The sequence below is a fragment of the Ciconia boyciana genome, chromosome 8, assembly GCF_034638445.1.
Source record: "Ciconia boyciana chromosome 8, ASM3463844v1, whole genome shotgun sequence".
NCBI lineage: Eukaryota > Metazoa > Chordata > Aves > Ciconiiformes > Ciconiidae > Ciconia > Ciconia boyciana.
This window is the reverse complement of record NC_132941.1, coordinates 58,950,199-58,973,080: the sequence shown is the minus strand read 5'-3', so window position 1 is coordinate 58,973,080 and position 22,882 is coordinate 58,950,199. Positions and strand designations below refer to the sequence as shown.

Genomic DNA, 22,882 nt, shown 5'->3' with positions numbered 1-22,882 from the left:
TGCCCAAGGGCTCCCAAGAGGCCCCCTTCCAGCTGCTGTGCTGCTTTCTCATTTGAATGAGTAATCTGGGTGTTCCCTTCAGCTCACAGTTCTTCCTCTCTCTTTCAAATTCCTGCTAATTCTGTCTGCATGACAGCTTTTCCTGTCTGTACATACTGCTGAGCTTTCATCAAAGCTGTCACTGATTTTGCATCTCAGTTACTGCAACATCGTTTCCTTGGCTTTGGCGACTGTATTCTGGCCTGTTTTGTATCCTTTCAGAATACTGCCGCTAAAGGGTTTTGTAGCCTCGCATTTGACAGGGAATCAACCTACATTTGACTCCTTCATCTGTGTCATCTCAGACATAAGCTGCATGTCCTGGACATGAACATCTGTAATGCTAACTCATTTCCCTCCTCTGAAACCCTCTCTAAAATGCTGTCTTTGTCACACCTACAAAAACTTGACCGTGATTGACCCACTGATATGTGGAAACTGCTCCTCACTGCTTCTTGCTGTTACCCTGCCTGCCCCATCCGTATTCATCTACTGTACTTTTTGTATTCTTAACTCCTTTTATATTTGAGTTGTTACCTCTTTGAAGCAGGTATTTGTTTGTTCTCATTTGTCTTGCTCTCTGGGGCCTCCTGAGGGACTAAGTCTGGTAGGCTGTGGAGAGCTGCATGTCCTTATAACCTCACTTTGCTGAATCAAAATTACTTTCTTCCTGAATAACAGTCCACAAGTGCATCTTCCTGTCCCTCAAGCTTAATTTCCTATGTATCCAGAGATAGTCTGAAAGCTGTGTGACACCTGTTGAGGTCTGGTCACGTTTGGAGAGAGCTCTGTGGCAAGAGCAGAGTGTCATCTCTGTAGGACCCACTTTGGCTTAAGTTTCCTTTCCCAAAGCATGTCTGCTGGGATTAGTGTGGATGGCATCCGAGTTCATTACATCCTGAATAATGACTCTTAGGATGCATCACTCAGGTTTCCCATTGTCCCCCCCCCAGTGAAATATAAGGCATCATAAATAGCGTTAACTTTTCTTGTTTCTGTGTTCTAATTGTTCTATTTCAAATTCTTTGCTTTGGTGTAGTTCTGATAGAAGTGCTGTATTTACCAGTATTAGAAGGAATCCCATTCTCACGAAGAGCTCACATCATGAGTAATAAATTCAAATTGGTGATATGTTTTCTTATTTTGGAGACTTCAGAAACGTGGTCTGGTTGGACAGCATGTGGGAGGACTCCATCCCGCTTGTGTGCGTGGGACCTGCCCTTATTCTTGTCCTTGCAGAAGCAGCTAAATGCAACTACCTGCACTGGGCCTGAGTTTTAGACCCCAACATGAAAAGATGGCTTAGGTGTGGAGGCAAGCCAGTTTCTGCTCGTGAACGTGGCCTCGCATTTACAGCCTCATCAGAATGGCGTGTGAACACAGGCACAAAACTGGGATCCCACCTCTGTGTCATCTGAGTTTGTACTGACACAAGGAAAGTCAGTGTTTTGTTAGTCTTGTATTACTGATGACAAAAAAAAAAAAAAAAAAATCATGTGTCCACTAATGGAAAAGTGAAACTCTAAAAGTATTCAAGACCATTTCTGTAGAAATCTATTGAATCTAGGTAGGCATGAATAGTTGGTTCAGTCTTAACAGCACTTTGTTGTCTTAATATATTACTATGAGCAGCACTTTTAATCCCTTATCCAAATGAAATTCAGGCACTGTAGATTGTTTATTAGATGAACACAAGATCCAATATTCTTGGCAGAGTGTTTCTTTTTAGTAAAGGCATTCTTCCAGCTCATCTTTCAATACAAATTCTTTGGGCACAGTAAGTGCAGAGCAGAATCTGCAGGCTGGAATTCCTTGAACGTGCCAATAAGAATAAGGTTTTAAGGAAGAGTTTGGAGTGCGACAGGACTATGTGAATGCAGAAGCTATAAAATAAGAAAAGTAAAACATGGCATACCAAATGCACTCAGGGCAGAGCAAAGGAAAGGGAAGGATAGTGCATTTTCATAAACTTGCCCAAAATATTCTGTAATCTTACAAACATCAGTTAGCTGGTCTACTTGGAGATATTGAGGATTCTTTTATTTTACTATGAACTGTTGATTTTGAAGTGGACTTCTAGAGTTCTGAAGTAGATTTACATTCCAGTTAGAAATAGCAAATAAAATTATTTGCATGGTAAGCTTATATAAATAAACAGAGGCAATCTAGGTTATAGGATTAAGCATGTGAGCCTGGAATTCCAGAGGCTTTCTTTAACCAGCTCTTACACTGAATATTTATTAATGTTTTCACATCAGTTTCATCATGGAATGCGCATGACGAGAATTATTTAACACATTGTGTGCCAGGGTTATGTTACATTACATTGAGCAGCACTACCCGGCTCTGTAGAAACCTTCAGAGAAAAGTAAACAAATTTGGCGAAAGAGTAATTTGACAGCACATAAAATCCCTTGCTAATGAAAATGTGACGTGATGTATGTTTGATTTTTAAAAAGATGACTAGAGACACTTAACTAGATTGATAGCTGTGAAGCTGAGGTACGCTTATCCTTTGTAAGTATTTTCCTTGCTGCATCACCCACATGCAACTGAAATTTATTTGTCTAGGCACAGCGTAACAGACTCCTGCTATAAACTACGTAAAAAGGCAATGATGTTCAGGCCTAAGCAGCACTGGGAAGCTGGTGATTTGTTTGAAACAGTACTTGTTAGTGGAGGCAGATGAGGCAGAAGTGTGTTAATGCATCAACCATCCTGATTATTTGTAGCTCCTGGGGTTCTCTTGAGTCCATGCTTTCACTTTTGTGATATTAAGATCTCCTTAATCATAAGGATTAAAATGTTTATTAAGTGATATGTTAGGGAGGATTCTGCATCTAGTAGCTATGTTTAATTAGGAAAGGATAACTAATTGAGGAGTGAAGATTACAGAGTGGAAACTCAGCACAGTGGGAAATGTGTACTAATTGATCTCAGTTTACACATTTTAATTACCCAGCCAGGTTCACATGAAAGCAGAGGCAGTTGACAAAGCCATCTGCTAATCCAGTTCTGTATGTTTCTGTTTGTTGACTTCTGTGGCACAGGTGGAAATATTTGGAGGTTTTCTTTTTCTTTTGCTAAGCAAGTAAAACAGGAGGTTTTCATGGCATTCTAGGTAAGAGTAGGTAGATGGATCTGTGCCTGTCTTATAAAGCTGTGGAACATGTTTCTCATGATCTTAGAAATTGCCTGAAAGGGCACTAGAACCAACAGAAATAGCCAAAAATTAGAATCTTCCCTGTGCCTGGAGGAAAGACTGTGCTAGATGGGATTTTCCAGCCAAAAGAAGAAAATGACAGTCTGAAAGGCTTTAAAATACAATCGGGGGGGGGGGGTGTGATAGAAGTCCACAAACAAATATAAATCAGTGTGGACATGTTCTAAAAACCTAGAAGGAGGATTGTTTGTAACAAGTTCATAGAAAGGGCAATGGAGGAGGATAATAGATTGGTCTAAAAGACATCTTAGATGCCAGTATTCCATTACAAAGATAGAGAAAAGAAATACAAGCTGAAAGTGGAACTATAGTGAAAAATATTAAGGCAAAATCGGAAAGTCCGAGGTACAAAATAAGATGCAACTAACAGAAAGTAGCAAGCCTGTAGTTTTCTTGGCAAAATTGATCTCAGTCAGGGCCACTTGTGTCTCTTTAATAAAATCCGCCTGAGCCATAAGGACCTACAATGAAGATATTTTGAAACAAAGGGAAGGGGAGAGCCTGCGACTAGGAGGATACTTAAATAGGAAGAGAGTCAGGCTTTGCTGCTGTGGTAACTGGTGCGTGCCCATGGTACCAAAAGCATTTTTAGAATAATATAACATGAAAAATTGAAAAGCTTATGAGAATTTAATGGCTTCATTTTTCTAATGCACACTAGTCATAAAACTTGCAACTAATGTCCTCCTGCACCTTGGGAGATATAATGTAATGCAGCAAAAAATTCTTGGTAATGCCATTTGGAGCTAAGCTTTCATTTACTGCACAAATGTGATGTGTGGCAACAGTCACTTGGGAGTGAGCTGCAGCAACATCACCCTAGTGGAAATGTGGACTCAATGCCACTGTGGTCCCATTTACCATCAACCTGTCAGCAAACATAACCTCTCCCTTAGCATGTTATCCTTCAGCAATATGTGAGTCAGCTTTAGTAATGCTAATTTGGATTTATTTGTGGACCCAATACCTGTGAAAATTTTGGAGCAATGAAAGGGCAGGGGCACAACAAAACAAGCAATTTGGAGATTTTGTGTAGCCTGTTGTGCAAAGAAAAAAGTTGGTGATTTCAGAGTCTTGTGGTTTTTCCTTACCTTGTAAGGGATCCAAGATTCTTCCCCTTGGAAAATTGTGTCTACATATCTGGGATTAATTCTGAGACCAAGATGTGATAGACTAGATGTGATGTCCTAAGTAAGGTCTGCTGCAATTGTTGGTAGTTTTTTGTGTCTCACAAATACAAGAAATCCTTTTCTCTCTCATGATGACCCAGAAAGTTTGTGCCTTGCCTGTGTGTAGCAAGAAATTACCTTTCTTTCTTGTTGGCAGTTCACAAAAGCTTTTTGAGGAATAGGCACAGGTAAACTGCAGAACCTTCTCCATGTATTGTAAACAAAAGTGGTTTTAATGCTGCTTCATGATTGGTAGCCAATGGTTGTAATTCAGATATTTCCTTCCTTATGTTCCACTTTCCTTCCTCAAGGCCTGCTCATCAGCACATGCTACAATACTAATTTCCAAACCACTCTGCTCAGACATCTGCTCTTGGATTCACCCATCTCACTGTTATAACCTGTGAGAGTCACTTCTCTGCAAACTACAGAGCTCTCCCATAGAAAAGTGAAGTATACCTGTAAGAGGACATTTTTGGATATAAGATAGCAACAGGAATCATCCTCTCATCATGCCCCAAAGAGAAAGTAGTACTTCTATATTTCTGTTTCTGTCTGAAAAGCAGCCAATTCTAGAAATTCAGTTCCAGTGGGCATCTTGTAAAAGCGGTGGAGAACAGACACCCTTACTGAGGGTATGTAAGCCCTTATTTTCTGTCTTAATAAGGACAGTAGAATCTTTTCCATTGGGAGAGATTCAGGGCAGACTGCCATGCAGTGCCAAAAGGCACCTGAATTTTCACACCACTCCTCCCAGTAGTTGGCAAAAGGCAGCTGAAATACTTTTTGTTCCACTGGAAGTCTTATATGGATGCACCTCCTGATGATGCAGGTTCCAGTAGAGGGGAGAAGAGAGAAAGCAGGAGGCTTATGACAGGGATTTAGCCTCTGTGACTGCATCAGAAAGCATTCACAGAGCGGCGTGTGTGGAGTTTTGGGTGCTGTCCTGTGCTGCTGGGAGATGTGGCAGCCCTTGCCCATCTCTGTGCAGTCTGTTGAAAACAGATGTGAACTCTCAGTACGCCAACGCCGCTCCTGTGGCTGGTGCAGATCTGAGCCCAGGCTCATGAGCTTGCTGAATTGTGTGCATGAAGAAGGGAGTCAAAGGCTGAGGGGGTAAAACAGGCAGCGGTATGTGGCAGTTCCTCCTGACCCTCTTCCCAGACCCTCCCACAGGTGCAATACACGCTTTTTCTTACACTTCTATCTCTTTGATTTCCGTCTCTCACCTTTGCCAAGACAGAACACTGATTCTTTCCTTACACGTTAGCCCTCAGGTCCATAGGGCCCTGTAAAACCCTGAAATCACCTCTATGGGAAGTTCAGCATGAATAGTCTTTTCCTTTGAGAATTAAACAAAGGACCAACAGTCCTTCAAAAATTAAGGATGTATTTTTTCATTGAAAGCATAACTTTAGAATAAACAGCTTGTACCCATTTCTGGGTGATTTGCTCATCATCTGCATGGGCAGTCTGACAGTTGTATAATAGTTCAAGATTATCCCAAGGGTCTTTTTCTTTGAGTCGTAGAACATGTCTGCTAGTTTTGGAGTAGGGTGACGTTCCCCTGTCAGAGCTGTCACAGTACAGTTTTAAATTATAAATTTCCTCAGGTTTTTGAACTAAGACAAACCAGTTAAAGGGCTTCCTCTGACTGCAAGATGAAGGTAACATTTTGGAAGGCTTGACAGAGAGGAGCCCTTTTTGTCCATCATTGTTTTCTGCAAGAAGCCATATTTACCTTAGCATTTGGACTAGAAGTATAATCTCAATCCTTGTAACATTTATGTAGTGAATACTGTATTCTTTCAGTATTCTGCAATTCTGTTATTGTCACATATAGGGATCCAACAATATTTCCTGTTCTCTATCCTCTCATTGCTTCTACTGCCCAGGAGAGCTTCATGTTTCCCTGAGTAATACTTCATAGAGCTCAGCAGCAGCCCTTGAGATTGTCTGCTTCTCTTCCTTCTCTGGATTCCATTACGCATTTTAGGAGTTTCAAAGGTTTGTATTATATCCTGTGTTTAGTAAATATTATTGTTTTAGAAATTAAAAAAAGAGAAATTATAGTACAAAATCCAGAAGACCTGACGAGTATGGGTTTTAATAATAGAATCAAACAGTGCTTACAGTCCCAAAGAATTCCAGGTTCAGGTTGAAAATACAAAGAATAGATTATAAAAATAATGTATAAAATATGAAGTATAGAAATGCACAGGTAAAGCGATCTGTACTCTTACCTGGGTAACAGCAACCCCAGGAAGAATAGATTGAGGCAGGCTGACCATGCTTAGCAAAGGCATTTATCTCAATAAGGCAGCCTAGCCATCTATAACAAATTGGTTCATCTAATCAGTGACCGCACAAATGCAGCAGTTCTGACTGTAGCCAATGCAACTCCACAAAATTCATTATTCAGAGTGTGCTGAAAGTAAAAGTCACGCTTCATTACAGTTCCAGGTGCCACATTTATCTTCTTGCTTTTCAGAATGGGATAATGCCATAGTTTCTAAACAGCCGTTAGGAGGGAGCAATGTTACAGGCTGTACTTTATTTCTTATCATAGGAGTAGCTTTACTGATAGGTTACTAAACAGAAATTAAATATCAAATGGATTCTGCTTTGGTCCAAAACAGCTTGCTAAGTAGCATGATCAGGTATGCGTATGACGGATAGCCAGCTTGATTATTCAGAGTCCCAGCACCCCCCATTCCAACAAACTTCAGCAATAGCTCCATTGTAAACCTTGGTATTGAGTTGATACTCAGAAATTGATGCATTCGCTTTAGTGTATTGTTTCACAAAGTTTGGTCTAAGTGACTTGCAAAATGTTATATGGGAAGCTTCTAGCAGAGCTAAACGCAAAAGAATTGACCTTCAAGTCCAGGTCTGCTATTTGTATTCTCATCCTTTTAAGCACAAGACCATTTTTTCTCTACAACCAAATACAGGCAAATGAATTAATTAGGAATTTCATTTCCCTCTCTGACAAGACACTGGACTGAGGCAGATTTTTTTTTTTTGGTGCAGATTGTATTAGTGTTGTAAACTCATCTTGTGCATCCTTGATGCATTAAACTAATTGCTTTCCCTATATTGAATCACTTTAAAAAGTGACTGATGGCTGATGTGTAAGACTAAAGGACTGCTTAGGACTGTTGTGCTCTTCATATTTTCATATTTTAAAAGTGTAGCTTTCAGATTAAAAAAAAAAGTGTACTGTGACAAACATTTCCTTTTGATCCCAAGACACTTAAATAAAAGTTCTAATTGCAAAGATGACTGAACTCCACACGGAAACCTGTGAGGCCCTGAATAACTGCAGGCTTGTTACAGTGAGTCTGGTACTGCTGTCATATACTGTCAGACACGATGGGCTTCCTCTCGCTGATACAGGCAAGGATTTGACACGGCATTCACAAAGACAAGGAATGAGAAAGTCTGTAGGTCTTTGGCATTTGGGAAAGATTCCTACCAGCAGTTCTGGTCTTTCTCAGTGTATAGTACCTGCACTATTTTAGAATCGTGGAAGCTTTCATTGGAAGCGTTTGTTGGAGATCATCTAGTCTGACCTTCCATTTGAAGCAAGGTTATTGCCAACACCAGCTCGGCAGTGGCTTTGTTTAGCCAAGTTTTAAAAATCTCCAAGGACAGAGATGCCTTTCTGAGCAGCTATTCCAGTGCTGCATCACCTTCCTAGTAAAAAGGTTTTTTTGTAATATCCAATTTGAACTCTACAAGCAGCAATATGTGGCTGTTGCCCCTTGTTATATCTCCTGGCAAGACTGAGAAAAGCTGTGTTCTGCTATCTTTGTAACTGCCCTTCAGATAGCTGCAGGCAGCTATTAGATTGCTCTTTGGCCGCCTCTTTACCAGACTAAACAAACCCAGCTCCCTCAGTTTCTCCTTACAGAACATGTTCTCTAGCAGCCCTCCTTGAACCCTCTCCACTTTCTCCATGTCTGTCTTGAACTGAGGTGTCCAAAAGCATTCGGTTTATAACCTTTACAGAGCTCATTCTGTAGCCATTACTCATGGAAATTAGCAGTCATGAATACTTACACTGAGAAATAACAAGGAAGTAAGTGCTGTAGTGGAGGGCTCTAAGTGATTCTAGTGGTTTCTTTGGAATTAACAATAGTTCATTCCAAATAATAGTTTACACGATGTTTACGTATTTTCATCCCAGCTTTCTGAAGTTGGTATCCAAGAGTTTCTTCCACCATAAAATTAAGTCTAATTATAAATAAAATGTTAATCTAAACCTCTTGCCCCTTCAACGTATACGTTCATGCATGAACTCTTAAATGGGGAGTAGTGTTGCTATTAACTGGAATTAATTTATATCTTGTCTGGGGGGAAGTTCACCAAACCAGCTATATGGGTGCAAGAGTGAGGTACCTTGTTATCATCTATCCTGATTTCCTGCAGGTTAGAGGATTTCACCTAAAAACTCCCTTCACAGGAGTTCATAGCTTGTGAGTTCTACCTTTGAAGTGTGAGCAGCAGTAAGTTCAGCCTACCTGAAGGCTGTAGGAAGGCTGTGAATTTTCTGTGGGTTAGTTACTTTGTATGAGCTTCTGGTATGCGCAAGCCCTGGGAATTCAAAAAGCACTGCAAAGCCTATGCTCTGGTATTTTAAAAGCAAGGAAAAATTGTGTAAATACATAGTAACAGTATCTACTTCATCATGGCAGAAGGGAAGATATCTGGGGTCTCAAGGAGAGGTCTCAGGATAATCCCAAAATCCTAAGGACAATTTAAAGGCTGATTTTTACATTGGACATCATCCTTCTGTGTCTTTCATGTTACTTAATCACTTACGCTAGTGCAAAGTGAGTAAGTTAAAACTATTACAGGGGTCTCTTAACTTCCAGTTTTGTGCCCCCTCCATTAAACCGATGGCTTTTCCACTTTTCATCTTTCATAATTTATATTTTCCTTGTCTGCAAAATGAAGTTACTACTATTTTGCCATAGCCTGAGATTTCATTTATGCTCTCTCAAGCAGTTTTCTTAGAGCGATGAGTATCTTTGTCCTGTCACTTAACTGTACAGATGGGGAAGCTGACACTGAAGGAATTCTGCAGCTGTGATAGTTATCCACTATGTTCTCACTTGTGAAATGCAAAACATCAGTGGCACCTGATCAGAATAGGACGAAGGACAGCCTGTGCCACAAACCTAATTTTAGCTCAACAGGCAACAATAGTGTGAAAATGTATGCATTTATGTATATCTATTATGTATATGCATGTATACATAGCAAATCTTGTTTAAGAGAAAGCAAAAAGGTCTTGGTTCTGTAAAGCAAAAAGTGCCTCTGTGACATTGGAGATGTCAAATCTTTGCAGAATCAACCACCACCCAAACGTTGTGTTGACTGGATTTAAAAAAAAAGAAAAAGTTGTTAATTCTCAGTTTTCATCTAGGCTCTTAAATCCTGAGGATGAATTTTTGAAAGGATGGGAGCGTTCAGCAGCTCTTCCTCCTGCCTTTGACAAACCCAGCCTCTTTGCTGTGGTCACTAAGTGACCTCCTAACTAAGAGTGACCTCCTAACTCCTCCTGAGTGCCTTTGAAAATCCTGTTTGTTTTGTGGCTGTTCAGCAATTTTAAGAATCTGTCTTCGAACAGATAAGAGGACTGAGCTAAATGGGCTGTCTGACCTCACTCTGTTGTATTTATTCACAATACTTATTGTACTGCAGTACTCTTCATCACTCTGAAGACTCACAGCAAAGCATTGGTGTATGTGGTGGCGTAGTAATTTTCAAACACTTTTTGTGAAGGCTTCTTAAGTCTCAAGGCTGAAGATCTAGCAAAACTGCATGCGCTGTGCTTTTCATGCAGCTTTGTGCTACCCACTAGCCCCGCTCCCTGCCAACCCAGCTCCCCCTTACGCGCCTCTTTGTGATAATGCTGAGAGTCTTTTCCCATGTTGCTCATCTTCTTTCCTGGCATGCTCTGCCTCTGTAATTAGATCTCAGTCATTTATTTGTGACATCCCAGTTTGATGCCATAGAACTGGAGAAAGTGCTAACTAGTGAAAAAGGAGGAGGATTAGAGAAGAGCTCGCTTACCAAGGCACTAAGTGGATGGTGTTATCATGAATCTGTTAACACAATGAACTGATTAGTTTAAACAGTGTAAATTTCACAAGGCACTTAATTTCCAACTGCTGTTTTGTGTTGCCTTGATTTAGTCACACAATACTTTCTTCATGCGGGCTGCACAGTGCTTAACTTGCAATCATGGCTTTCCTGTTGTTACTAATTATAATAAATATCTTGGAAAATAGAAAAATGTTGATGTTAATTCACAGCTTCTGTTTTTTTGGCCGAATGATGTTGTATTGCAGAGCTTCATTTCCTAATGAACCACATTATCTTTACAGAGCTATTTCATGCAACCCAACTTTTAAATTTTATCTCTGGTGCCTACAAATGTTGCTTTAGTGGTAAAACAGGTTTAAAAGGTTCTTCCTACTGCCCAGAAGAATGGATCATTACACTCATCTGGTCTGCAGCATTGCTTCAGAAGTGATTAACGTAATGCAGTTGGTGGAAGTGGCAAACTGTGAAAGCAGAACAGGTACCCAAGGCTGTGATGGAGCTGTGATGTAGCTGTCCCTGCAGCTTCTGCACGTGCTACGTGTCACATGCAGAAATGGAAGCTTGCTGTTTGGTGAAGAGTAGCGTATGGCTGGGACACTGAACTGGAGTTCTGGGGTTATGGGGTGAATTCCCACCTTATCGTGGGTTCCTGCGCAACCTTAGCCAAGGCTTTTACTCTCTGTGCCTTGTTTTTCAAACTGTCTAATGAGGGTGGTTCTTCTCTTGCACATGTTTATCTGTTTAGTCTATTTATGCTACATTTTTGTATCTGGAAATGTCTTATTAATTGTGAATGCAGTGCCTATGGCACTGATGCAGTACTGAATCAGGTCTTAGATGACTACAAAATTTATCAAAGCAGTAAATTGAATTCATCCAATCAGACCTCATTCTTAGTTTGTTTCTCTTTCTGAAAGATTGAATTTAACTGCCATGAAAGTAATATAGTATATTACTCTATACTTAGTTTACAAAATGTTTTCCTTTAGTGGCTTTCAATGCATAAAGGACAAAGGCACTAGTATACATATTTTACACATAGGTAATCTGAGCTAGTAAGGAGTACAGAGTCTGCCAGGATCATCTCACTGGTTAGTAGGGCAACAGAAAGTAAATTTCACTTCTCCTGAGTATAAGCACAGTTCTTATCCAGAGAAAATGCACTTCTTAAAATTTGTGAGTATACGTTGGTATAGTTTACTTATTCCATTTGACCCTGAAAGTGATGTAGCAAATGTTACTAAATGGGTAAAAAAAAGGGTCTCGATCAGATTATTTTCTCTAGTTTAGAGAACTGGCCTGAAATACTCCCTGGACCAAAGGGGAATCAAGGGATCAGAGTGGCCTCTGTGCTCCCCTTGCAGTGGTGAAGACCACCACTCTGCAAGTTAAGGTGAGCATTAGCACTGAAGTAGACCCAGCTGCAGTTTGCTCTGGCCCTGACTGTAGATTCCAGTGAAATAGGGGTCAAGACCAGACTGCCTGCACAGATCTGATTAGTCCTGAATCTGTGTAGTGTTCCTTTGCACCTCCATTATTTCCAATTTGTACTGACTCTTAACCATTTCCTTTTTACTTTTTGGACCTTTTTCAGAGGCTGTGTTGAAATTGGTGTATATTTTCACCATATTTTTGCCATAAGTAAGATGCTGAGTTTATAATATTAGGTATAGCTGCATCTTAACAGGTTGAGGCTTTTCTGTGTATGTTAACATAACACTGAGGTGCAAGAACCATCTGAATCTAATCCTATATGTGTGTGGGGAAAATGCACCTCATCCTTTATTTTACTTATTTATTTAATGTTTTCATCTCCCCCACCCCCCTGTGCTGAAGCACATAATCAAGGCAGACCCCTCCACTAACAGTCTTTCTCAGAGTCTGCCTGCGTGGGGCTGGTTTGGTCCCGTGAGCTGCTGCTTTCCCTCCTAGCTTGGCAGAGGTAGCACTGCTAGCCTTGCAGAGGAGCCTAGGGGCTGGCCCACAGCTTCAGTTGGGTTTGACAGCTGTGCTATAGACTATTCTTCCTCCACACCACTTCAGGAACATAAAAGTCTAATTTTTGTACGTGGAAACTTAACACAAATGCTTTTCTTTTGGACGGAGAAAAGTTCTTGGAAAGTCTGTACAGGACAGGGCAGTGTTTTGATCGTTGTTGTTGTGCCCTAGTGTAGTTTCATTCTGTGGGTTTGGCCTTTTTTAATGATCTGTACTCTTAAGCTAGACCTTTTAAGCTAGACCTATGCAGTGATCTTGTAAAAGTGTGTGTGCCTGCCTGTGTTATCACCCAATGTTGATGGAAGGGCAGAAGCTTCAGAAATGATTGAAAATAGGCTGCCGTGTGCAGGAAAGCATGGTTATGTGTTCCCTGACAATGGGAAAAGCTGCAGTGTGAGCCGAGAGCCTCCCAACCCCCATGGCAGTCAGCCGTGAGATTTCAGGTTTTAGTATTCAGAAAACAAGTTTGACTTCAAAGTTTTTTGAGTGGAGAGGATTTCCAGGCAAGTGAAGCCCAAGGAAGTAAAGGTGAATACAAAGTGCATGGGTCTGACTCCAGTTAACATACAATTCTAATAATAAATCAGCATCTTAAATTCAACAGATGGAGTACTGTTTTCTGTATGTGGTTTTTTTGCACTGTTTAAGAGCTTAGTATCAGTTCTCTTAATCAGTTTTATAACTCCAAGAAACAGGTGCCCTCCATGTAAGGCATGTTCCTTGTGTTACAAGTCAGTGGTCAGGCTTTTTTTTTTGTTTGCCTTTACAAAGATGTCTGATGTATCTCTCTGAAGAAGGAAAAAAGGAAATCTAGCTGTTGCTTCCAATAGTTTGAAAGGATAGTAATAGGAAATGTGTACCTTGTCAATGATGGCATATTTCCTAATATGCTATTCCTTTTGAGGTCACTGTGGTGTAATGAATAAAGCCTGATAGAGCAACAGAACTCTGCCTGGCTGTATTAAGAGATACAGGAGTGCTCCAGCTAAATGCTGATGCTTCTAATTATGGCAGCTTTCAGAGGTGGGAGCTTTTCATCTAGGCCTGCCTCATGGCTTTCATTGCCTTTTAAAAAGGCTCAAACTGCATGGAATAGTCTCCTACAGTGCTATCTTTAAGGCCATACACATTACAATATTTAAAAAAAAATTAAAAATATGCATTGCTTTTTTCATTGTGTGTCGTGAGGCTGGGTTTTAAAAGTAGCATCTTTTAATCTGTAGTAATGATGATTCTGCGCATGGAATGAGTGAGTATCATTTAGTTGTCTGGAAATACTCAGACTGCTATACTGAGCTACAGTCCAGACCTCAATATTTGCTAATGTTGAATTAGTCTAACACTTGGCAGCTGATGCGGTTCAGGGAATCAAGAATGTATTTGTGGTCAGCTGTGGCTCTCATCTGGTGACACATCTCCGGCTATAAAAGCAGAGCTAGTGCGCCAGGTTGAGAATTCACCTGCATCTGAATGGTAAAGTTATTTGTGCTCCAGTACTTGAGGCTTTGAGGTTTGCTGTCCATAATGCATCTTGGCGAGTGAACAGCAATGCACTGGCACCAGCTCACAGACCTGTTTTACTGGAGTAAGTGAAAATCTGGGAGTTCCCTTGTTACCAAAAAGTATGAAATCCTAGTGCTCCAGATGAGCAAAGTGAGTTTGGGGCGATCTTTTAAAGCAATTCTTTTAATCGTGTTCTTTGCTTCTTCCAGGTATATAAATGTATCAGTGTCCTGCAAATAGATTCATTTTTAAGAACTTTCTGTTGCTCAAAGGATTTTTGTAATTCTATGATGAGTTTTCCACATTTTGCATTTTTGGGAAAACAGCTGTCACCTTCCTCCATGTTTCATAAGTGATGACTGGGTTTATACTGCTAGTGAGTATAACGGGAGAAAGAAAATCTCCTTACCAGACTAGAGTCAAGATGTGGCTCTGTTACAAAGTCTGCTGTAAGCTGCCCTAGGCAAAAGCGACGTGATGCATCTGTCCCACTGCCAGTGATCTATATAATGTTGAATACCAAGACATTGGTTAGATCTGTCCCGTTCAAGCCTGTTAACTTGTGAATCTCTGTTCTTAGTTACAGTAGTACTTCGGCAGCATGGGCAAGGGCATGGAGTGAGGCAGATACAAAGGAACAAATGTAAAATATAGCTAATTCCCAAATTTCTACAGTTAATATTTTTAGTGAATGCATCACCGTTTCTTTGTGTTGACTGCCTGCTGTTCTCACTCCTCTTTCTCTGCATGCTCAATATTTTTCTCCCATCTGTCCCTTTCTCCTCAGCTGTAATGATGGGACGGAGGTACTGCCTCCTAAGTCTTCATCTTCTCAGAGCTTGTATTAAAGCAATGTCATTGCTCCATTCCTCCCCAGCAGTATGTATGTGTTCATGTTTCTTTCTCATCTCCCCTTCCACCATTCTCTCTGTGCTGTGTGTAGAGAGAGAGATATATGTACAGTAATGTGCTGTCTCTGATGATCTAAGGAGAAATACTGCATACACAAGGTACGAAATAGAGTCACTATTGATCCACCCATACAGATGTACATATATATATGTGTATATACATATTAAAATATATATATGTTGGATGCCTAGTACCTTTCATTGTACAAGATTCTTGTATGGTCTTTTTTTGATGTGGAATAACACATTCTTCGTTGTAACTGGCCCTTCAAACTCTGTAAGGAAAGCTTTTTAACAGGAAAACCTAACATCATCTTCATGAAATTCTGTTAGGATCAGCTGTGCTTTGAACTGTTAAAAACTGTCATTTCTGTTGAATGTTTTCCTCAGGACACATTTTGAGTATGTTAAAATAATATCTAGAGAGAAAAAGTAGCAAGAATAGCATCTGCTGTACTGAGGGTCTGAGAACATGGATCTGAGTCCATCCGCTGTAGGTCACTGCCTTCCCCTGCTGATGTGCAGGCTGCAGTGTGAAAAGTTCATGGTACAGACTACTGCTGGAGGAGGGGAGGAAGCGTTATTGTTAATGGTTTACTGTTTTCTTTCTGCAGAACCAGCCTTGGAAATTTGTACCAAAATCCCCCCTAGCACAGATGACTTTGCAATTAATACAATCTTTTTTTTTTCTCCTCAAGTTAGGAAATAGCAGTGCATTCCATGTGTGTGCAACTCAGTTCTTGTCACCTCTGCAAATACTTTATGATGTAGCCTTTGGATTTTAATATCCTTAGCAACAAACTGTTTTTTCCCTAAAATACAGTTTTCTCTTTTAGTGCATAGGTTAGACAGGAGACTAAGGATTGCTTTGTCTGTGCTACTAACATATGCCCAGTACATGGAGCATACTGAGCATACTAGTTCATCCACATTGCTGGATATTTAAAAAAAAAGACTTGCTGCTCAGATTCAGAGCTCTTACAGGACATGATACTGGATTTAATATATATGAAAACTGCAGCAGGGTAGTAGGGAGCTATTTGTTCTCCGTGCCCTTATTGGATAGGGCAGGAAGTGCTGGCCTTAAAATTGTGGCAAGAAAGATTCAGATTAGGCTTTCAGCAAAACTTTCCAAAGGCAAAGACAGTAAAGGGCTGAAATAGTTTGTGTGCAGAAACCATACATTTTTGGAATTCTTTAGCAGATTAGATAAATATCTGTTAGGGACCAAGTATTGATTCATATCTTGAATGTTGCCCTTTCCAATGCAACAAATTAAAGCTTTTTGTGTAGAAGAGCTCAGCTGGAGATAAGTGATGTTGAAATGAGCTGGCATGAAACCAGCCCTGCTTGTGCCTAGTACATCCAGACCGGCTGGAGGAAAGATTGGGTTTATACTAAGGCACAATGCAAGAACTTCATCTTCATCCCCAGTACTGCTCCAGAGCTTTATCTAAGCCTGTACCTGCCAACATGCTTGCATGCAAGTGGTATGATGGCAGGAGAGTCTGGCTTGGACCTGTGCTTGATTAATAGTCGTCTTATATCTTTTAGGGTTACTCTGGCTGCTGTAAATCTGCGTTTTCCAAATTTTGAAAGTTTTGTTGTGAACATTCTTTTCAGTACAGTATTTTTTCCATATGTGTTGCCACACAGCTGGCAAGGTTTGATATTCTATGGCATTTGCACAGTATTCTCCTTCCCAGACAGTTCCACTAATTTCAGATCATGCTGCTGAGTCCAGTGGATGTAACCAAAGTACAAGGTTTTGCCCAACACCAATAAAGGATGTGAAGTGGCCATAATTTCAATCATGAGGTGTGCTTTTAAAATAATGAGCAACTGTGATTATTTTAACCCTTAACTTTCTTATTTTGGAATTTTTGTTGTTGTTTTTCCTTTTTTATTATCAACAATGAGGAAGATGCTTTCTATCAAAATCTACTTATCTTATTTGTTAAGATGGAGAGGGTAAAATGAGTCAGTAAACGCGAAGGACAATTTTATGTCTCCAAGTCTTACCCCAGTATTGCTTTTTGAACAAGCTTTACCTTGAGTTTCTAGCTGCAGGTGTAAACTAGCCAGCAATTCCCACAGCCCACAATGTGGCTGTATGAAGGAGTCCAAATTCCAGTCCAGGTCCACAGTCTTTCCATGTGAGTCTTCCTTCTTTTGGGGATGCTCTGGAGCCCCCACAGTGCGTGTGTATGAGTTGAAGTGAAGGTTTGCTGGAAGACTGACTGTAGAAGCAGAAAAATATTCATACATTTATTTGTTTGCTAGCATGCTTTAGTACTCAGGCACTTAACTGAAAAACAACAGCAGGTAAACCAAAAGTTGAGCAGAAAGAGTTGAAAGATATTTTTATCTATTTTAACAGAAAATCATATGGTAGGGAGAAGTACAGGAGAAAAGAAATGGGAACACAATTTTGTGAACTGCTCTTTGATATTTTTCTCTAAGCCCAGATCTGAGAGTGATGTGGTTACATGAGAACTTGTGGCTTCTTGAAAAGCTGTGTGTCTGGAGGCTGAAAATCCAGAAAGAAAATAGAAAGAATGGCAAATGTTGATTTTATAATGTGGGATTATTTTTAGGCTTGTTCTCCTTCCATTTTAGGGAACCTGCCCTGTTGTATTTTGAGTTCTTGAACAAATCGAGCATTTTGAAGATGTTATAAAAGTGAATGTGCTTAAAAGCAGTTGATTTTGAAATAGAAGATGTTGGGTTTAAGTCAAAAGATGCATTACTGGCAAAGTGTATTGTATATTCCTAGTAAGCTACACAGTGAGGGGAGGGCCCATTTCAGCAAGGACTATATACATCTGGAATATAAAGAAAGACATACTTAAAATATTGTTGTGGGGCAAAGAGGCCAAAGGTATTCCTTCATTTTTTAAAGCAGACTGCGGCCCCTTTTAGCATGCAGATTCACAGGTTAATTAGGAGTTCAGGTTTTAGGCCATTTATTACAGGTTTCAAAACTACTTTCTTCCTTTCTCCACCTGTCATGTACACAGCTGCTCGATTAGACACTTAGCATGGTAAGTGCATGCATACTTCCCTGTTGCAGCCTGTGAAGTTGTGCTATACATTGTGGGCAGGACGATTCCCAGATCAAGACCTTTAGCCAATGCCAGCAGCTCCTTTGCGCATTGAACTCGGAGGGCTGACCTAACTGAAACCGCGAGCTGGGGAAAGGCTTGTTCACTTGCTGAAAAGGGTCTGACAGGTTGTGGTCTTTCCCACCCCACTTCTCTGATCAATTCTCTCTCGCAGGCAGGAATGGCATCTCCTGAGAATCCCGAGCAGTTGATCATTGCCCTGGAACCCGAGGCTGCCTCTATCTACTGCCGAAAGCTCCGCCTGCACCAGATGATAGACCTGAGTAGTCGGGCACCTGTCAATGGTTATAGCCCAAGTGACACTGTTGGAACTGGATTTACACAGGGTACTTCTATTAACTTACTTCTTTAGATTCTTATGCTTAAGTTTGCTTTGTCCATGAGGGCTGTTTTCTTACCATTTCTTGTTGTCTTTGCTCTCTTGAAATGTTTCAGGCTAGCATCAGTTTGCTTTTATAAACTGTTTCTCTGTTTACTGTAATTAGACTAGTTTAGGCATTGATGCAGCAGACATGTTTGCACACACTTGAATTTTAGCACGCAGGTAGCTTCATTGCCTTGCCTTTATTGGGATGTTGTGGGAGTCTTTTAGTATTTTCACAACAGTATTTTTCTGCCTTAATTAAAATCAATACTTCATGTTGGATCATTTTTTAAATTTAATTTGTTGGAAACAATTATGTGTTCGATTAGCTGCATTATTGAAGCAGTGTTAAATAACTGGATCTGCAATGAGACTTTTAGTCTGAGGCACCCCAGAGTTTTGGCAGATGCTTTTTGATGTCATCTTTATGAAATATCGTTAATTACTTTCAACACTCAGGGGAACACGCGGTATTGGAATATGGTGATGAATTTATCTGCTCGTAGAAGAGCAACTAGATCCAGCACTTTTGATTTATTGACCTGGGATCCATTGCCAATATCAGTGTTTGAAGACTGACTTACAATGAGGGACAAAGATTAGACCACAGCATAAGTCAGTTGCCAAAAGATCCTTCATCACCAAAGATTTTTGAGCTTGGTGTGCTACCTGAGATTGGAGGAAAATAGGAGAGAAAAAACAAAAGGAAAACAAAGCAGCAGTAAGATGTGATTGCTGCATAATGCACAGATTTCCCATCTGTGTGAACTGTAACAGTCGCACTGATATTGGTGGTAGTGTGCCAGTCTATCCCAGAAGGAATCTTTCAGAAGAATTTGTATTTTATCACATTTACTAGGTCAAAACAGTACAGGCAAATGGAAGATTAAGCTAGTAAAGCTATTCCTGTACTTACCGGAGGGTATTTTTTTTAGTTAGGCGGAGTCACTACATCATCCTCTCATATCCGTGCCTCTGCTAGCCAGCACTTGTCAGATTTGTTCAGTGTTAGAGGCCCACGCAGAGCACAGGACACAGTCCCTTCAGGGGCCCCTCGCCTTCTGTCCCCCTTGTTCGTGTCCTGAACCATTCCAGTTCCATGTGATTTTACATGAACTTGCTTTCAGGCTACACAGAGATTTGTCTCTGGAAAAATAATAAAAGAAAAGAGTTTCTCTGGTTAAGGTTTGGAAGCTGGGCAGAATCTGGCCGATCATGGATTTCTGCTAACAGGCTTTTTCTTGGATGGGGGGTACCATTCTCCTCCTTGACTTTCTATGGTAAAAGCTATTGGGATGAGAAAGGTTTCATGTCAAAATTAATGAAAACAAAGTTTGGAGTGAATTAATTTGGGCTTAGAATTAAAATTTCATAAAGGCATGGCAGGCACCCAAGACAAGCTGAGAACAGATTAAGGAGAAAAACTCCTTAAATATAAACAGAGGGAAGTACTCCAAGGACCATATTATTGCTGTGAAGTCAAAACAAAAATTTTACTGTTCATAGTAGCCAGGATAACCTTACTTCAGTCGTAGTTAAAGACTGGCTCTTGTGTTCACTTCTAGCCCACAGAAGTGAATGAAAGGACGCCCATTGACTTCTGTGGGCTCTGTGTCAGGCCCTTGCTTGGACGTAGTGCTTGTTCTGTCATTGAATGCTTCGTCGTTTAAGCTCTCACTGTGTGCTGCTAAGTCAGCACAGCGAGGCTGATGTGGCTTGTCTGTATCATAGGGTCTTTGTGGGGAGGGCACGGGTGCAAGTGGAGCCACTGGTCTTTTTCTGATGATAGACACTATAGAAACAAGAAGTAAAAGGCATTCAGTGATTTGCATGATCATGTCTTCAGAAAGAATTATATTTTCATGCATGACAGGATGCCTCTCTTCTGTAGTGTTTTATAGAAGTGCCTTTGAAGGTGAGTGAAGGTTACGCAGGGAATGATTTTTTGATCATTCAGTTGTAGGGGTTGATTAAGAAGCATAATAGCAAAGGCTCTCACTATTCTGCTTTCTCTTCACAGACTGTTCTGCATCTTTTAAATGTCTAAATAGCCATTAAATCTTGTAAGTTAACTTATTGTTACAATAGTATTGCTAGATTATGCTTAATTTTTAATTGGTGTATATTTAAAATATTATGAGGATCAGACTTGGTGATCACTGTGTCCTTAAGAAGTTATAAATCTGTGAACCAGTGATTTTGGCTGCTTGTTTTGAGACAGACTGACGTCCTGAAAGGCTTGGGAGGTGTCTTTGCCTGAGCACCCAAAATCAGCAGTGGCTTTTGGAAACGGGGGGATTGTCTCCCCGGCCCCGGGCGGTGCAGGTCAGTCTGGCAGCAGGCTGGGGCTGCTGCTGGGCGGCAGAGGCTGCGCTGAGCACAGCTGGCTGCAAGCCTGCCCGGTTCCAGGCGGCGCTTTAAAAACCAGAATATATAAAAAAATAAATCAGACCTGTTTATAGCTTTCATGTTAGGTTATTGGTTTTAATCCAGTTAGTATCAAGGAAGATCAGTGTGCCTGAAAAGCATTTTTCCTTCTTTCTAGGAACAATGTTATAATGTTCCCAATTCTAATGCAATAATTTTCGTTCATTTGTTTTGTTAAGAAGTGATACGTACAGATCTGTCAGCCCGCTTGCACTTATCTCCTGCAGCTTATGATATCAACTTCTTCATGCTTTCTTATACTCAGTAATTTTTTCTCTGTCAATGACTAGCTAAGGAACACGTCCGTCGTAATCGACAGAGTCGTACCTTTTTGGTGGAAAATGTCATAGGAGAGATCTGGTCCGAACTGGAGGAAGGTAGTGTCCTTTCTTGAATAAACTTTGCTCTCACTGGTTTTATATTGCAGGCGACGTTCTGTTTCCCACAAATGTGCTGTGCACTGCATTGTTCCCACAGCGATTATAAATAGGAAGAGAAAAAAATACAAGTCCATGTGCTGCTTTTAGTTACTAAGGCTGAACTGCTATTCTGTATGCTCTAGCAAAATACGGTTTATTAAGGAGGTGGTAGAAAGGAATCCAGGTGTTAGAATGCAAGCAGAATATTTTCCTCAGAACAGGCCTTGTAAATATGCCATAGTATTAATTTGGTAACCTACTAGAATGTGCAGTAGCAGCATGAGCAGTTCTACTAAACCACTTTTCATCTGTGCTAAATTAATAGCTTTTGACATCCAATTTTCATATTTATTGTCAATCATTGCATTATAATTACTAAAAAAGATCAAGTCTTCAGTGTACACATTCATGACTTTCTGTAAGTCATTGTCTCTCATGGTGATAATGCCCCTGAGAAGTTTTCATTGCAGTACGCTGTTGTGATAATGTTAATGTAAATACCATTTGCCTGTTCCTTTGGCAAACTAGGTGACCGTTACATCGTCGTTGACAGTGGAGGAGGCACAGTGGATATAACTGTCCATCAGATAAGGCTCCCTGAAGGACATCTTAAGGAGCTATACAAGGCAACAGGTAACGTCACTTCCACTGCTTGCTTTATTTATGTAATATTTTTACTTGTCAGTGAAGGAAATGTATGCCTTTATTATTCACTACATTTCACTAACAGTTCTTCCTGAAATAAGACCAGCATTCAAAATTAATATAACCTAGTTGCTGGTCAGCAGACAAGGGTAAATCACTTCATGCTTCTGATGCTTTGGGATGGTAAACCTCACGTTGGAAGGGTAAGGAACTGCCGTCTCCTGTGTTACTCACTCCCATTCAGGCCATGACCTCCCGCCGTGGTCCTGGACTGACTTCTGTTAGCAGAGTCATCATCTTCCTGTCCTTTGAGAGGTCACCTGTGTATTGCTGCTCTGTATTCAGAGGTGTGCTGGGGAGATATGAATAGCTGAGTGTCACAACAGGATCCTTGTAAAGTGACTGTTGGCAGAACAGAAGTTTCCCTAGATTTAAGGGGAAGCTTATATATTCCACTAATTTCACAGACAGTGTAACAAGGAGGGTCTACAATCCCCTGGGAAAAATGCACAATGATTGGTCCACAGCAAAGATACAAAGTGCAATTCCTTGAATGGTATTCCCTTCCTGAACTCCAGATCCCCTTTGACTTTGTCCTGTGACTAAGCTGTTACCCACATGAGATAGCCTATTATTTGTTCCTATGTCTCCATACTGAGTTAGTCTTTGTCTGTATGGGTCATCACTGAGCGTTCTCAATCTTGGTGGCTGTGAGACTACCTCAGGAAACAACCTAGTAAGAGCAAATGGGCTTGATCTACGGTGTCCCATCTGCTCCTGAATATGAGTCCAACTGACAGCTTCTCATGTGGGGATAAGGAGGCAGTTTCCTTTGCTTCTAATAAGAATGTTTGTGTTTTATAATGATAACGTTACAATGGCTATGATGGTATAGGAGTAAAAGTGAAGCAAAAGTAAGATTATGTTCTTTATTAGACCAAC

General features: G+C 40.5%; 1 protein-coding gene across 6 annotated transcripts in view; it reads left to right on the top strand.

Moving 5' to 3' along the window:
* HSPA12A (heat shock protein family A (Hsp70) member 12A) overlaps positions 1-22,882 on the top strand; it is a 107,832-nt gene that overhangs the window by 76,047 nt on the left and 8,903 nt on the right. For all 6 annotated transcript variants that reach the window (XM_072871736.1, XM_072871737.1, XM_072871738.1 and 3 more), the window contains 3 exons: positions 18,240-18,411; positions 21,167-21,253; positions 21,824-21,928. In XM_072871736.1, the coding sequence (XP_072727837.1) occupies positions 18,240-18,411; positions 21,167-21,253; positions 21,824-21,928 (364 nt within the window). The remainder of the gene's footprint in view (positions 1-18,239; positions 18,412-21,166; positions 21,254-21,823; positions 21,929-22,882) is intronic.